At 38.3% G+C, this 13,651-nt stretch overlaps 1 protein-coding gene across 3 annotated transcripts in view; it reads right to left on the bottom strand.

Annotated features, from left to right (window-relative positions):
- atp13a3 (ATPase 13A3) overlaps positions 1-13,651 on the bottom strand; it is a 30,784-nt gene that overhangs the window by 4,098 nt on the left and 13,035 nt on the right. For 2 of the 3 annotated variants that reach the window (XM_044129610.1, XM_044129611.1), the window contains exons 5-33: positions 13,344-13,571; positions 12,173-12,243; positions 11,893-11,976; positions 11,175-11,244; positions 10,566-10,700; positions 9,842-9,914; positions 9,418-9,549; positions 9,171-9,350; positions 8,647-8,804; positions 8,144-8,332; positions 7,986-8,047; positions 7,606-7,756; positions 6,616-6,735; positions 6,421-6,438; positions 5,981-6,134; positions 5,626-5,746; positions 5,352-5,476; positions 5,034-5,194; positions 4,583-4,711; positions 4,385-4,464; positions 4,193-4,235; positions 3,986-4,095; positions 3,042-3,138; positions 2,877-2,949; positions 2,612-2,789; positions 2,333-2,511; positions 2,159-2,247; positions 1,770-1,850; positions 929-1,021 (exon numbers count right to left, since the gene is read on the bottom strand). In XM_044129610.1, coding sequence (XP_043985545.1) covers positions 929-1,021; positions 1,770-1,850; positions 2,159-2,247; positions 2,333-2,511; positions 2,612-2,789; positions 2,877-2,949; positions 3,042-3,138; positions 3,986-4,095; positions 4,193-4,235; positions 4,385-4,464; positions 4,583-4,711; positions 5,034-5,194; positions 5,352-5,476; positions 5,626-5,746; positions 5,981-6,134; positions 6,421-6,438; positions 6,616-6,735; positions 7,606-7,756; positions 7,986-8,047; positions 8,144-8,332; positions 8,647-8,804; positions 9,171-9,350; positions 9,418-9,549; positions 9,842-9,914; positions 10,566-10,700; positions 11,175-11,244; positions 11,893-11,976; positions 12,173-12,243; positions 13,344-13,571 — 3,384 coding nt within the window. The remainder of the gene's footprint in view (positions 1-928; positions 1,022-1,769; positions 1,851-2,158; positions 2,248-2,332; positions 2,512-2,611; positions 2,790-2,876; positions 2,950-3,041; positions 3,139-3,985; positions 4,096-4,192; positions 4,236-4,384; positions 4,465-4,582; positions 4,712-5,033; positions 5,195-5,351; positions 5,477-5,625; positions 5,747-5,980; positions 6,135-6,420; positions 6,439-6,615; positions 6,736-7,605; positions 7,757-7,985; positions 8,048-8,143; positions 8,333-8,646; positions 8,805-9,170; positions 9,351-9,417; positions 9,550-9,841; positions 9,915-10,565; positions 10,701-11,174; positions 11,245-11,892; positions 11,977-12,172; positions 12,244-13,343; positions 13,572-13,651) is intronic. The other variant, XM_044129612.1, reaches the window with a different exon arrangement.

The following is a 13,651-nucleotide window of genomic DNA, read 5'->3' as shown; positions in this document are numbered from 1 at the left end:
AGCAAGCATGAAAGGATACTCAAGTCTGGCAACAAATTAAGATATTATTTAAATATAAAACAGCCTTTCTCACAAAAAGTTTTGAAGTTAAATAATGAAAAAAGAACACAACTATTTGAACAGAATTTAAATCCATGTTTGGCTAAAAACTTTTAAAATGTTGACACTGAACATGAATTTTTGTGCAGTACAAAGTTTCCTCTGCAACCACAGATACTATAAGATGTCAAATCACATCTGACCAATCATATCCTTACTGGCCTCTGGGTAAAGCCCTTCAAACATTCCCCATATTTTTACATTTTTTACATTGCTGTTACAATTTAAAATGTTTGTTATTCTGTCAACATTTTGTCAATTAAACTGTTATCTATTCCAAATCATCATAATCCTATTGTTTTATGATACATAGGACTGTTACTATTTATTTTTAGAAAACAAGGCTGTAATAAAAATAAACAAGTCTCCATCCAATAAGTTTTCTCTGCAATGTGTACATCTGCATGGAACTTTTTAAAGGTGATGTATATTACTGAGTCACAGAAATAGACAGAGCACTAATTCAGGCTTTATAGTGCATTGTGGTGCAATGCGTGTCACCTCCTAAATGGTTCAATTCACAGAGGAAAAAAAAACACTTTATAGAGCACAATGCTAGGAGTTCAAACTCCTGCATCCTCCTAGTTTGTATAGAAACTTGGAGAAATAATGCAATATTTGCACTATTTGACTGAACTTGTATAATATTTCCTAGACAGACTGTCCACAAGGAGGTAATAACATTGGGGTTGCTCTCATGCATGTCTCAGGTAGCAGTTATATATGAAAGACGCGCTTCGTGACAAAGAAGACGATAGGACAGAAAGAGGAAACACCACACATGAGCAACAAGAAAGGGCTAGAGAAGAAGGTGTCAGATTTTCCCAACCTGTGGTGTCGGGGCGGCAGGGGTGACGCCATAGTTGGCCTGTTTGTCTCTGCTGAACGCAAGCTTCCATAAGATGATGTCAAGGATGAAGGTCTAAGGAATAACAGCGCATTGGGCAGGGAAAGGATTAAAGAGAGGCGAATTTGACTCCCCACTGCTCCTGCTTTTATTTTGGCACAAAGGTCTTCAAGCTGATCTTGCAACAGAACTTTAAGGGATCATGTATTTGTAAAGATGAATTCTCCAAAGGCTGCGAGACAGTAATTAAGTTCGGAATAAAAAGATTATGTGAGAAGGAAGCATATGTAGGGATTCTTCAGTGTTAGAGAAACTGAAAACATCTGATTATGCAAAGTCAGTAAAGCTTTATTAGTTAATTCGCTTCAAAGATCAATAGAATTTGCACTGGTAGCTCAGAGACGGGGAAATCTGAGATGTTTGCTAAGCAGTGCGTTTTTTGAGGGCAGCCATCTAAAGGGAAAGTGAGAAACTATGATGCTGCTCAGGGCAGGTTAGCATAAACTACTGATCACTGACTAAACTTTCTTCTATTTCTAAAAAGCCTCTACCAATGATTGAAACAATATTTACTCTAGATGTAAAATCCTGGGGGGAAAAAATGGATGGTCTGAAATGAACCACATTTATCACAAAAAGTCAAAGGGACAATTTTCCATTTCTAAAAACATTTTCTCATCACAACAAAAGATTGATCCAGCTGTAAGGTTGCATAAGACAAAGATGAGCACATTGCATGAAAAAATGAAAACCGAACATGGCAAAAACATCTATAACTGCAAGTGTTGGGGTGTGTGTGCGTGTGTGTGTGTGTGTACCTTACCTCCACCACAACAGACACAGCAGCATTGACTATGATTATCAGGAAAAGCTTTAGCCTCCATTCAAAAGGGACACAAACAATCTGCACGGAACAAAAATAATAAACTGATGAAAATATTTATGTGCAGAAAAGTTAACAGTTCAAATTACACATGTGACGAGTACATACAAATATGACTCCAATACTTGAAGAGAGTTTCAAAAAGACTTTAAAATAAATATTTTATTGCAGTAGAAAACTCTCACACTGAAAAAAGCATCTTTAATTTGATTACATTTATTTAATAAGGGAATAAATGCAGTGTGTATGAAGTATGAAGAGAAAATAAAAGTTGGCTTGCTAAAGCAGTCTGTACCAGAACTGAGAACCTAATATCCATCTTCACTTACCTCCAGAAACTCATCAATGCCTTCAACAGGATGAAACATGATGAACAGCAGAAAGGAATACAAACTCACAGCAGACAGAACAAAAGGCCCTGTTGAAAAGACATTCAGTCATCTACTAGAATATCTAAATGCTAAATATTACAGCAAAGCAGGACTGAGAAGACCGGTCCTCACAGTTCTTGTAGCTCGGTTGCCTGAAGGGTTTTCCTTTGGAGAAAACGATGGCGACAATGAGATACTGGAAGGAGGAGACATAGAAGAGACTGGTGTTCTCAAAGTTTTGGATGTTGTGTTCATCCACTTCTGTGTTGTTGAATTCGGACACGTTCAGGTGATTCGAGTGATTGCAGACGCTGGGAGTGGAGAGAAATATATCAAACAGTGTCATTAGAAACCCCTGACAGGAGCGATGTAGCATTATTCCTGATGAGCCGGTCTACGCTGGACACTTACTTTGTAGCAGGCGTCCAACGCTCGAACCACGGCTGCTGTTGGACCCAAAGAAACGTAATGGTCTGGAAGCCCAAGCAGATGAGGATTTGGGTCAGCACAGAGAACAGCAGAGGCCCTGAGATTAGTCCTGATGGGGGGCGACGTGACACCAGTTCTTTCCAAGCTGGGTTCAAACTCACTGAAGAGACAGGAGAAATATTAAGTACAAAGTTTATGTTTTTAAGGAAAAGTCAAGCTTTTTCTGAAATAATTTTCCAAAACTTACTGGTGAAAACAATTAGGAGGATGATAGCAATGTCAATAAAGAGGAACTGGAAATCTCCAAGGTTACTTAATACCTAAGACACAGAACAAACATGGATTGGTAAATATTTAGAATTTCTCCTGGTTTTCACCGTTGTCTTGTAACTGAGGCAGCCACACTACTTACTGAGTACAGGAGAGTGACGCTGATGTACTGGATGATGCTGTAGAGAGCCATAAACTTGAACACACAGAAGGAGGTGATCAGAGCAGCGCGTCCTTCCCTGTAAAGACAAAACAAACAATGTCCATCTATCCAGTACATTAAAAAAATGCTTCATTTCCCACAGAGCAGTATTTAATAATATAACTGAATTAAGAGAAAATTCTTCAATAGAGGAATAACGAAACATCAGCAGATTGTATTGTGGGTTTTCATGTAATTACTACATACATGTTGCTAAAATACTGCAAAGTAGTATTTCTTTTGGTGTTGTTCAGATTTGGGGTGGTGAACAAAAGCAGCCCAAAGCATGATGCTACCATCACCATGTTTCACAGTTTAGATAGTGGGTTCAGGATGATGTGAAGTTTCTTTTGCCACATATTTCATTTTACAAGCTTTGCTCTCATTTAGAAAATGCTAAACCAGCATGTTATTATATCTATTCTTAAAAACATTAGTTGTTTTTAAAAAATATATTATTAGATAAAGATATAAAAAGTCATTGTGGAAGCTCCTAAGAGACACCTGTGAATCTGGAGCTGCAGGTTGCAGCCCTCTGCTTTGCACAATGATTTTCCTTTTTCCAACCTCTCATGAAAACTACACTAGTGGTGTGTGCAGGACTTAATGTGTAACAGTAGATCTCTGCAGCAACATAAGTGGGCTCCATTTAATATTTTTATATGCCTTTTGAATGCAGCGGGTTCCAATGGGCTTCATTCAGAGGTATCAGAGTAAAAAGTGTGCCCTACTTTGTCTTTTAATCAGCAAAATCATTCATCCTCTTCTTTCAGTTATGCAGTACTAGAAAACTTTTGCAATAAAATATATTAAAGATTGTAGTTAGAATGTGCATGCTGAGAAATGACTTCCATGAGGCACTGTAGAAGGGAACAAACAGAAACCTGATCAGGCTCGGGACGCAGGAGATGTTGGGGGTCTTGGAGGTGAAGGGGGAAGCCACTGAGGCCTCCAGCTCTGACAGAGAGATCCCACTATGTGCCCTCTTCAGCGCCTATTGTTGAAGAGAAAAACTGCTTAGACGTGTTGAATTACAGGTAGAGCTATACCCAAGTTGCTGTTATAAATAGAACTCAGTCAGTCTTACGTACCCCACAGTCATTTGCACCATCTCCACACATTCCCACAAAGTAGCTGGCAGCAAATGATAGAGTCACTGGTTAGTATCAAAAAGCTGATGCAAAAAATCTAACACCATGATTTTAATCTAAAGAAATTTGCTCATTTAATCCAGATTCTGGCACCCGTGTTGTCATAATTCAGTGTAAAATTTTAAGACTCACTCTACTCCCTGTAGTGTCTCGACAAGCTGGGTTTTCTGGTCCGGCGCCATTCTGGCAAACACTGTCCCGTGCAGCACAAGCTGCAAACAATAACACAAGGCTCAACGTTCATGAAAAGTTGGGATCGGTTTCAACATTCCTGCGTCTTTTGCAATAAATACACACTGGATTTCCAGTTTAGCAGAAGATTTGTCGTACCTTCTGAAGTATGTCTGGAAAATGCTCAGCGATTATAGCGAATGATTTTCCATTCATTGCAAAGTGGTAGAGTGGTTGTGTCTTGGGCTCCTCAGCATGATCTTCATCCTCCAGGCTGATGTTAATTTCCTGTTGAAAGTCAGCGAGGGTGGATTAGTCACAACAGACACATTTCAGAAATACTAGGAAAAAAACTACATGTAACCCTTCACTTACATAAACCCTGACTAGAATGTTCTGCTAATGACAAAGATTTGGGAAATAAGCGGCATACTGTTACCACATGCATTAAAAGTAGCTCTAATTAAAAATCCAAGATGGTAATTAATTTCCCCTCAATTAATTTCATTTCAATAACAACTGCACACAACTAAAAGGCCATTTTCACAGAGTTTTAATTGAAGATGAAACTTTAGTCTTGATCTCAGTGGAGAGTTCTTTTTTTCTTGACCTCGAGTCGTGTGGTTGTCCTGGGCCTGTCAGCGTATCTCCATGTGATTTTGGCGGCTTGTCCATCGTGAGGAGGGAGGGCATCAGCAATGATGACCATGTCACCGGGAGGGATCATTCCACAGTCACGGGCCACAGAGACTGCCGTCAACATGTTGTCGCCTGAAAAGTGGAAGAAAAAAAAAAAACATTCACAAAACTCGAGATGTGTTTCTCATATTATCAAGCAGATATTAAGACAAAACCAAAGACTTGAACTAGTTTTCTATTGATTATGTGTTTTTTGTAATATTTTAAGATTTTTTTTTTCTGCTCTCACCAGTAACCATGACGGTTCGAATGTTTGCTCGATGGAGGTCTTGCAGCACTCCTGGAGTTTCAGCCTTCAGTTTGTTCTGCATGATGATGAGTCCCAGAAACTCCATGTTAGCCTCTATGTAATCCCTGGTAGCAAAACAACAACAAAAATTATACAACAAAATATCTAAATAAATACAAAATAAACTATGTTGCATCAAAAACTTAAACTTTTTGATGCATTTATGAGCATCTGATCTTAAATCCTTCACAAGTTGCATAATGTTTTTAACTACCTGTTGACGTTTTGGACTTTGTGCCAGTTAAGTTTTGATCCGAGTCGCCGATGAGCCAGAGCGATCACTCTGAATCCCTGCTTAGTGTAACCCTCCAAAACCTCTGCAAAGTTTTCCGGAACTGGGAAAAATGTTTGGTTAGACAGTGAATTCAAAGGAAATGCATCGCATTCTTTAGCACTATTTTATTGCAATGCTGCAAACATTATAAAAATGTACAGAAGTTGTATGAAAACAAATATTCAAAGAGTTATCAAAATCATTTCAAGTGTGTCTTTTTGTGGGAACTGTGTTATTTTCACAGCTTCATGATTTAATTCGACTCCTTAGCAGAAACTCATGTTGGTCACCTCACCTGTTTCTCTCTTGCAGAGACTGGCCACCACCTCTGGTGCTCCCTTCATGTAGGCATCCATGCACTTCTCCCCCAGAGTACGAGACACAACGCTCATCCTCTGAAGCGCCGAGGAAAAAGGAAACTGCCGCACGATACCGATCTCGTATAATGACTGCAGACAATCAGATACACATGTAGAAAAGTATCTGATTTATTCAGTATTTATGAGTAGAGGACATTTACACAGTTTTATGTATGTATTAAGGTATTAATGGTCAATTATTGTTTTTAGGCCGGGTGTTTAAAAAAAACAAAAAAAAAAAAACAACTATAAAACCTGACCAAGAGAAAAGCCTCAATTTTCAATTATTTAAATAATCCTGAAGAATCACTTAAATTCAGAGGAAAATGATTATATATAGGGATCGAACATTTCAAAATGTGTAGACACTACTTACTGAAAGCTCAGCGAGTTCCTATAAAACAAAAAAACAAGAGAAAATTAATTTCAAAGTCAGAAAGTTTGACTGCTGTCATTTTTATGGATAAGTTTGCAAATTTGGACATATTTTCTGAGATCTTCTCTATTCAGCAAGTTATTGATACATAACTGACTCGGCTCAGCTGTTGAAGTGTTAAGTTTCTGTACGTACCATGTCCTGCTCGGCCGATTCATCGGGCTGGGAGGGCAGCAGCTGCTTTGGTGGACGGACGACGGTGGGCATGATGCGGTTATGGAGAGCAGTTTCCTCCTCAGTGGCTTCCTCCAGGATCTGGAGAAGATGAAGTTAAAGAAAAATAAATATTTATACATTGATTGAGTGCTCATTTTCACATTCCAAACATAAGGCTAATTCATTTTTAGCAATAAAGTTGTTTTCATATGGACCTGAGCATTAAGGTTCCAATAATCATCATTCCTGGGTTGTGCCAAACAAAGCATCAACATTAAATGTTATGGTCACATGGTGCCAAAAAATAATAATAATAATATAAAAAGGATGGCACCTGGATTTAACTAGGCAAACAGATATAACAGATATATTATTGGATAATTACTGCACGGGTGATTATCTTCCAGGCGACAAAAAGTTGTTCAACCAACTTTTGCAATAAGTAGCTTTTCATTTGTGAAACAAGAACTTCAAAAGACACATATCTTAGTTGAGGAAAAGGATGTTAACCTGTTTAGTAAAGGTCACATCATTGGTATAAATCAAGCAGATAAAACATGTAAATATGCTCCCATCATCAATACAAGATTTTGGTGAAAAGTGAATGCAACATTGGAAGAAAATTTTGCAGCTTATTGAAACAATGTCCCAGAAGATTTGATCTACAATCAAAGTTAATGAGGTCCAATGAAATATTAAAAATATGACCTTTTTGTTTGGAGGTGACTTTTTTCTGATCAGGCACTATAAAAGCCCCTGTGGAAGGATTGCAGAGGTATCTCAGAGCAATTCTGGTCATTCGGCATTCAAAGGGGTTTGTTTTATGTTTTAATTTACACATAAACATAACCTCATCTAATCAAGTGAAATTGAAGTTGTAGTTCTTACTGACTCTCACACTGCAAGCTTTCAAATGGAGGAGGATTCTGGATCAACACAGTGTTACTGGATATACTCAGAGCAACTCACCCAGCCAGTAGCCTCAAACATTTTGAGGTCCAGTGGATCTCCAGACAGCTGGCCTTCTATTTTGGTTAGCGAGTGGCAGGTGGCCATGCAGGCCACAAACTGGGACTTGACAAGATTCTCCTTGTGGGCACTTTCCTCTGATAGGTGAAAACTGATCAAGGAAGAAAACGTGGTTATGGGAGAGGAAAGGCAACAACACTCTTATTAGCATTCTTGATTGTGACTTTCACTTCTGATTTGTGGCCCAGAAATACTCTCTCTTGAGCAAATATCAGAATGTGCCTAGGCTTTTACAACTGTTTTCAAACTAATCACAGAACAAATGGAATTTGGACTCAGGTCTCAGATTTTTCCATATTTCATAAATCAAAGCCACATACCGGCCTCCTTCAACTCTCTGAACTCCCCACATGTCCAATCCATCTTCTGTTAAAGTTCCCGTCTTAAAGAAGAAAAATGTAAAAATATATATTTTCCAGTCTAGCAACGGTTCATGCTGTTGTATTTTTGTTTTTCAGTGTTGTCTAAGAAGACTTACTTTATCAAAGCAAACCAGATTAATCTGTCCACAGATGTTGATCCTCTGTGGGCTGATACAGAAAATGCCGATCTTTTTAAGACGCCGCTGGGCGTATACAATCCCAGCTGTCATGGCTGCTGGCAGCGCTGGTGGCACCGTGATGGTTATGATGTCCAGAGACTCAATGATGATGGTTTTCACTGCCGTCTGGAATAGGAAAAAATGCAAAAGATTTAAGTTTATCCTGTTGGAGCAGATACTGACGATCATGCCAATCAAATTTAAATTTCATGTTTTAGTAACAAACAAAATGTTTTATAATTAGGAAAAAAGAATGGAAATTAATTGATTTGTTACATTGGTTTTGCTATTTAGATCAGTTTAAAGCTCAGACAAAGAACTGGTCAACTATTAGACTGAAATACTCTCACTTGTAGACCTGCTAGTAAAAAGACCTTTTCATAAGGAATTGTTTGAGAACCAAGAAAACAGCTTGCTCTGCTGGTTTCCCTGTGCATTACCCCTTTCATGACACTGAGGATGATTGAGTAAATGAAGCCGATTCCAGCCACGGCCACCAGACACAGCAGAAAGAGGTAGGCGTCACGATACAGCTTGAAGTCGGTGGGTTTGGGATAAAGGATGGAGCGCACCAGTTGGCCTTTGGCTGTGCTGAAACCTGCAAGAAAAACAATATATTTGTAATTATTCTAAATATTTTTTTCATTTAGATTTGCTTAAGAGAAAATGTACTGATGACACTATAATTTACAAAGTATATTGTGACTCATAGATTTAGAAAACTCAGGTAATATTTTGGAAACCAGAATTAAAAAGGTTTTCTTTAACGTTGAGCAGTAGTGTGCACCACTTGTGCTGCAAGCTAACATTTAAATTGTCTTTAGGAATAAAGATAAGTCAGTAGAGTTACATCTGAATGAATAGTATATCATTAAGTTATTTTTTAAAATAATTGATATTATTTACTCTGTATTACAGAGTAACAGCAAAAACATTCAGAAAACAATCAAGTTCCCCTGCTGACCTGTGCGGACCACCACGGCTTTGACCAGTTCTCCTGTGTAGAAGCGGGTTTGGATGACATTGGTGCCGCAGAACAGTGAGTGTCTCTTATGCTCCTCGGTGTTGTAGGCACTGTCTGCCCCCTCCCGCTCTCCTGATAGTGGGTTCGGGAGGTTGGTCTTTGTCACAGGAACACTCTCACCTGATGAAGGGAATCCTGTTATTGTGCTGTACGGAACAATGCACCTTGCTGTTAGACAAGAGTTTACCTGTGAGCATGCTTTCATTGACGATGCAGGTGCCGCTGATCAGCACTGTGTCACAAGGCATGATGGTCCCGTTGCTTGGAATGACCACCACATCACCAGGTACCAGATCAGTAGACAATATCTCTTCAACCTCTGCCAGGAGAAGCAGGAGTTAGAAAAAAAACACATTCAACTGCAACGCGAATAAAGTTTGGAGCATGAACAAAAAGTGAGCATGAGGATGCACAGAGGTGGTTAATCTGCATATTTGCTGATCATCCATAGAAATACTTTATTTACATCAAAACTAAAATTAAATTAAACAAAGGCATTTTAATTTCCAACATATGGGGTTGTTCTGGTTTGAATAAATCTATTTAAGAGGGCAATAAATAGATAAAAGTGTACAAAACCCATAAAAAGACAATATAACTTATTGACATACCATTATTGGCTCGGCAAACAGACACACGGACAATACTGTGAGCTGCCACCATATCATGAAGCATGATGTATTGCTGGAGAAAGGAGAAATTAACAGTAATAAAAACAATTAATTTGCTGCTTCTTTGTTTTGAAATGATGAGTAAAAAGACTTAATATTGTTAATTTATGTCATGTTGGAGTTGTTTCTTGTACCCACATGAAACTTATTAACTTAATGGATCTTTGATTTATTTAAGGCATGCTATAAATGTCTAATTTGGGCTTTTAAAATGTCTAAAGAAAATTAAAAAAATTAACATTTAAATCAGTTCAAGTGAAAACTTAATCAATAGATTAACACTAAAAGAAGAAAAATCTAACCTTTCTGACTAATTTTATAGAAACTAGAAGTCTAATGTAGAGAGATAAACAAATAATTCTGACTTTTGGCAGAGATACAAGAAATATAGGTGGATACAAAACTCCTAAATCCTCCTATCATTATGCGTTAATATTATGTAGAAGAAAACCTGACAAAAACTTTAGTAATAATTAGTGCTACAGAATTTGAAAATAAACAGGGCAAAATTCAAGATTACTTTCAATCATACATCATTAAGTTATTAGATGTTTTAAACTTTAAGCATTAGTATCTCCTGTGTGATTTCATAGTTGCATATTTACACACCAATTTGTAGAACACATCTAAACTGCATTTAGACAAGTTAATTAGTAAGTCTTACCTTTTTGATGGTGTACAGAGAGGTAGCTATGGATATAACCGACATGAAAACAATGGCCACAGCATAGTAGTAATACTCATCGACACTCCACAGGATTACGCTGAAGAGCTGGAAGATGTAAAAAGGGTTGAGGACCTGCAGGTGGAGATAGAGAAGAAGAGTTGCATCTCAACCTGAAAACAAAGACATCCTGCATGAAAAAGACCAAAAATGTATGTTTCATGGAATAAGAAAATAACTGGGGTTTCTACAGTCTCCTGACATCCAAGTTACTCAAGAGTAATCCACCATTTGATCCTCATTTAATCAATTGATTTCATGTTTATTAAAATAAATTGAAAAGAATAGAAGATATAGAGATAAGGTTGTTTCATGAGGTGGTCTTAAAGTAATAAAGAGGGAGAACAAAGAGAAAAGGTCCAGACTCTGAAGAGGATCACATATTCAGGATTTAAAGTCCAAATGTACTAAACTGCATGTCACTAGTAAAAACTGGTTTACCATTGTGCTGACTCTGCCAGTCAAGTTTTACACACAGTGAGAATAAATGGAAATTCAGACTAATTTTAAAAAAACATGCAGGTTATGTTGACTGAAACTGGTTTTTACCTCTTTGATAAGCAGCTTGAAAACAGAAGGCACTTTCACTGCGATTTCATTCACTCCGAAGAACAGTCTCCTAACAAAAGGAGAGAGAAACAATGAGTTCAGCCACACCTACGAGTTTAAAGCAACATACACAAAACGCAGCAGAGTGATGCAAATAATATACCAAAGAGCAGTTTTTATTGGGGTTTGCTACAGAAAGTAAAATATATCACAATATTTTCACTAGTTTGGGAATCCATAAATATAAGCAATTATTTTTGTGAGCTCAAAACCCTCAAATTAACTAATTCTCCAAAAATATTCGGTCTCCCTTTGAACCAAAGATTTCTCCAGGCTAAATACTTGAAGTGAAGTTCAAGTCTTTCAAATTAATTTCAAAATATACAAAAAATAAAAGTGCATTATGGACCAACAGGAGACGTTTCCTGAGTGTAAATGGTTTAAAAATAGCATAAGAATAAAACTGAAGCTGGAAGGACACGAGGAAGAATAAAGTGAATTATTTCAAGAAGGAAAGAATGACAAGAAAAGGAGGAAGCAGAGAGGGAGACTGGATGAAGGAATGACAAAAAAACATAAGAGAAAGAAGGTAAAAAAGACACGAACACAAGGAACAAATGAAAGATGCAAAGAAAGTAATAGAATAAAGAAAAGACATAAAGAAGGAAAGGAGGAAGAGTGGAGGTAAAGAATCCTCCTATGATTTGATCTGTTTTACCTGTACTCCTGCTGGTTCCTGGTCAGGCCTGCACTGTGCTCTGAGTGGATGGAAGAGCAACTGACTTCAAGATCCTCCAGGCCGCTAAATAATGCGTGGCCCAAAACAAAACAAAATAAAAACGGAGACAAAGTTGACACATTACACATAGGAGAACAGATGATAGAAGTTTCAAATGGCTGCGAGCAAAGCATTTGATAAATTTTCAGTTATGATTATCACAAACTGGATTCCAGCTTATTTAATACGATTGAGGTAGATTGTAAAAAAAATGTCTTACGTTAAAACTTTAAAGTTCTGCATCTCATCATTCCAGTAATACTTTGTGCTATGGAAGGTGAAATATCGAATCTAAGAGAGAAAAGGGAACAAAGGAAAACAAAATAAAGATGAGTTACTAGTAGCCACACACCCAAAGTGGGGAAAAACTTGCAAATTAATTACTTCCTTATTATGAGCTCATCACAATATGTTATGTAGTGAACAGAAAAACAACTGAGTGGATGATGGATAATTTAGGGTTAAATATGAACTTCAAGTTCAAAGTTGTGATATAAAATCTGCATCATAAAACAAATATCCACATGATTAAAATATCGTAAAACATCCCTGATAGACACTGGAAACCAAACACAAATGTGCGGTCAACATCACTGGCGCCTGATTGTGGTTTAGAGTGGCGGAGCAAAGTCGAACAGGAGAGAATCACTCCACCCATTAAAAAAGTTCATCAAAACTTATCTGATTGGAATACTGCTATTGTTTATGTAACATTAATGCACTTGCATCCAGCATTATGTATCTTCCACTGCCAACCTAATATTTCTGGATGCAATAGTGGCTTTTAATGCCAAAAATTCTGTGCCTGATCACTTGCCTATTTCCACAGAGCTCTTCCTGGGAGCTGCAGTCTCCAGTTGAGCTCCTTCCCCACACCTTCCCCACTCAGCTCCACTAGACTAGCGGCAGTGGTGGAACTGCGCATCTGATCAGCTTAAATAACTACTTCTCAGAATGTAAATGTAAAGAACGACTGGATACATGGCACCTAAATAATAAGTTGACATTTATTGCAAATTCCTGGACAATATGCATGTTGCAAACATCAGGATGCTTTGACATAGCATCTTCTCTGTGTCATTTAGAACCCTTCTAAGTGTTATTGCAGACCACACACATCTTTTCATGGCTGTGGCCTCTTTCAACAGGATTATGCACCCTGTCACAGAGCAGGAATAGTTCAGGAATGATTACAGCAACAAGTTTGAGCTATCGACTTGGCCGCTCCTCGCCTATTGGGTCTGCTGCTAACGTCTTGGTGCCAGATACCACAGCAAACCCTCAGGGTGAAAAAACTGTGGGAGCAGTGAGGGGCTCCTTTGCTCTATGTTCAACATCAGCTTCAAGTTCAGTTGGTCTTGTTAACCTGTTGCGATGAGAGATTTAGCTACCTGTGTGGGCTGGTAGTAAGAAAATCTTCTAATGAGCTCCTGAGCAGGGCTGCCATCGGAGGGGTGAGGTATGTGTCCGTTGGCCAGAGGTGAAGGGGTGGGGCTAGAGAAGGGGCAGGAAGGGGAGGAGGGAGGGGAGGTGGTCTGGGTCTCCAGGCTGTGGAAGGGGTTGCTCCCCGGAGCAAGCATCACTCGTACCCTGGCCAGGAACCAGCGCCGGAACTCATCCTGGTCAACAGCAGCAAGGAGAATCAGCAGTCAGTAAATACACCAACACAACATCTCACACACAAACACACACACACCGG

The sequence above is a fragment of the Gambusia affinis genome, linkage group LG10 (genome assembly GCF_019740435.1).
Source record: "Gambusia affinis linkage group LG10, SWU_Gaff_1.0, whole genome shotgun sequence".
Classification (NCBI taxonomy): domain Eukaryota; kingdom Metazoa; phylum Chordata; class Actinopteri; order Cyprinodontiformes; family Poeciliidae; genus Gambusia; species Gambusia affinis.
This window is presented reverse-complemented; position numbering and strand designations above follow the sequence as displayed.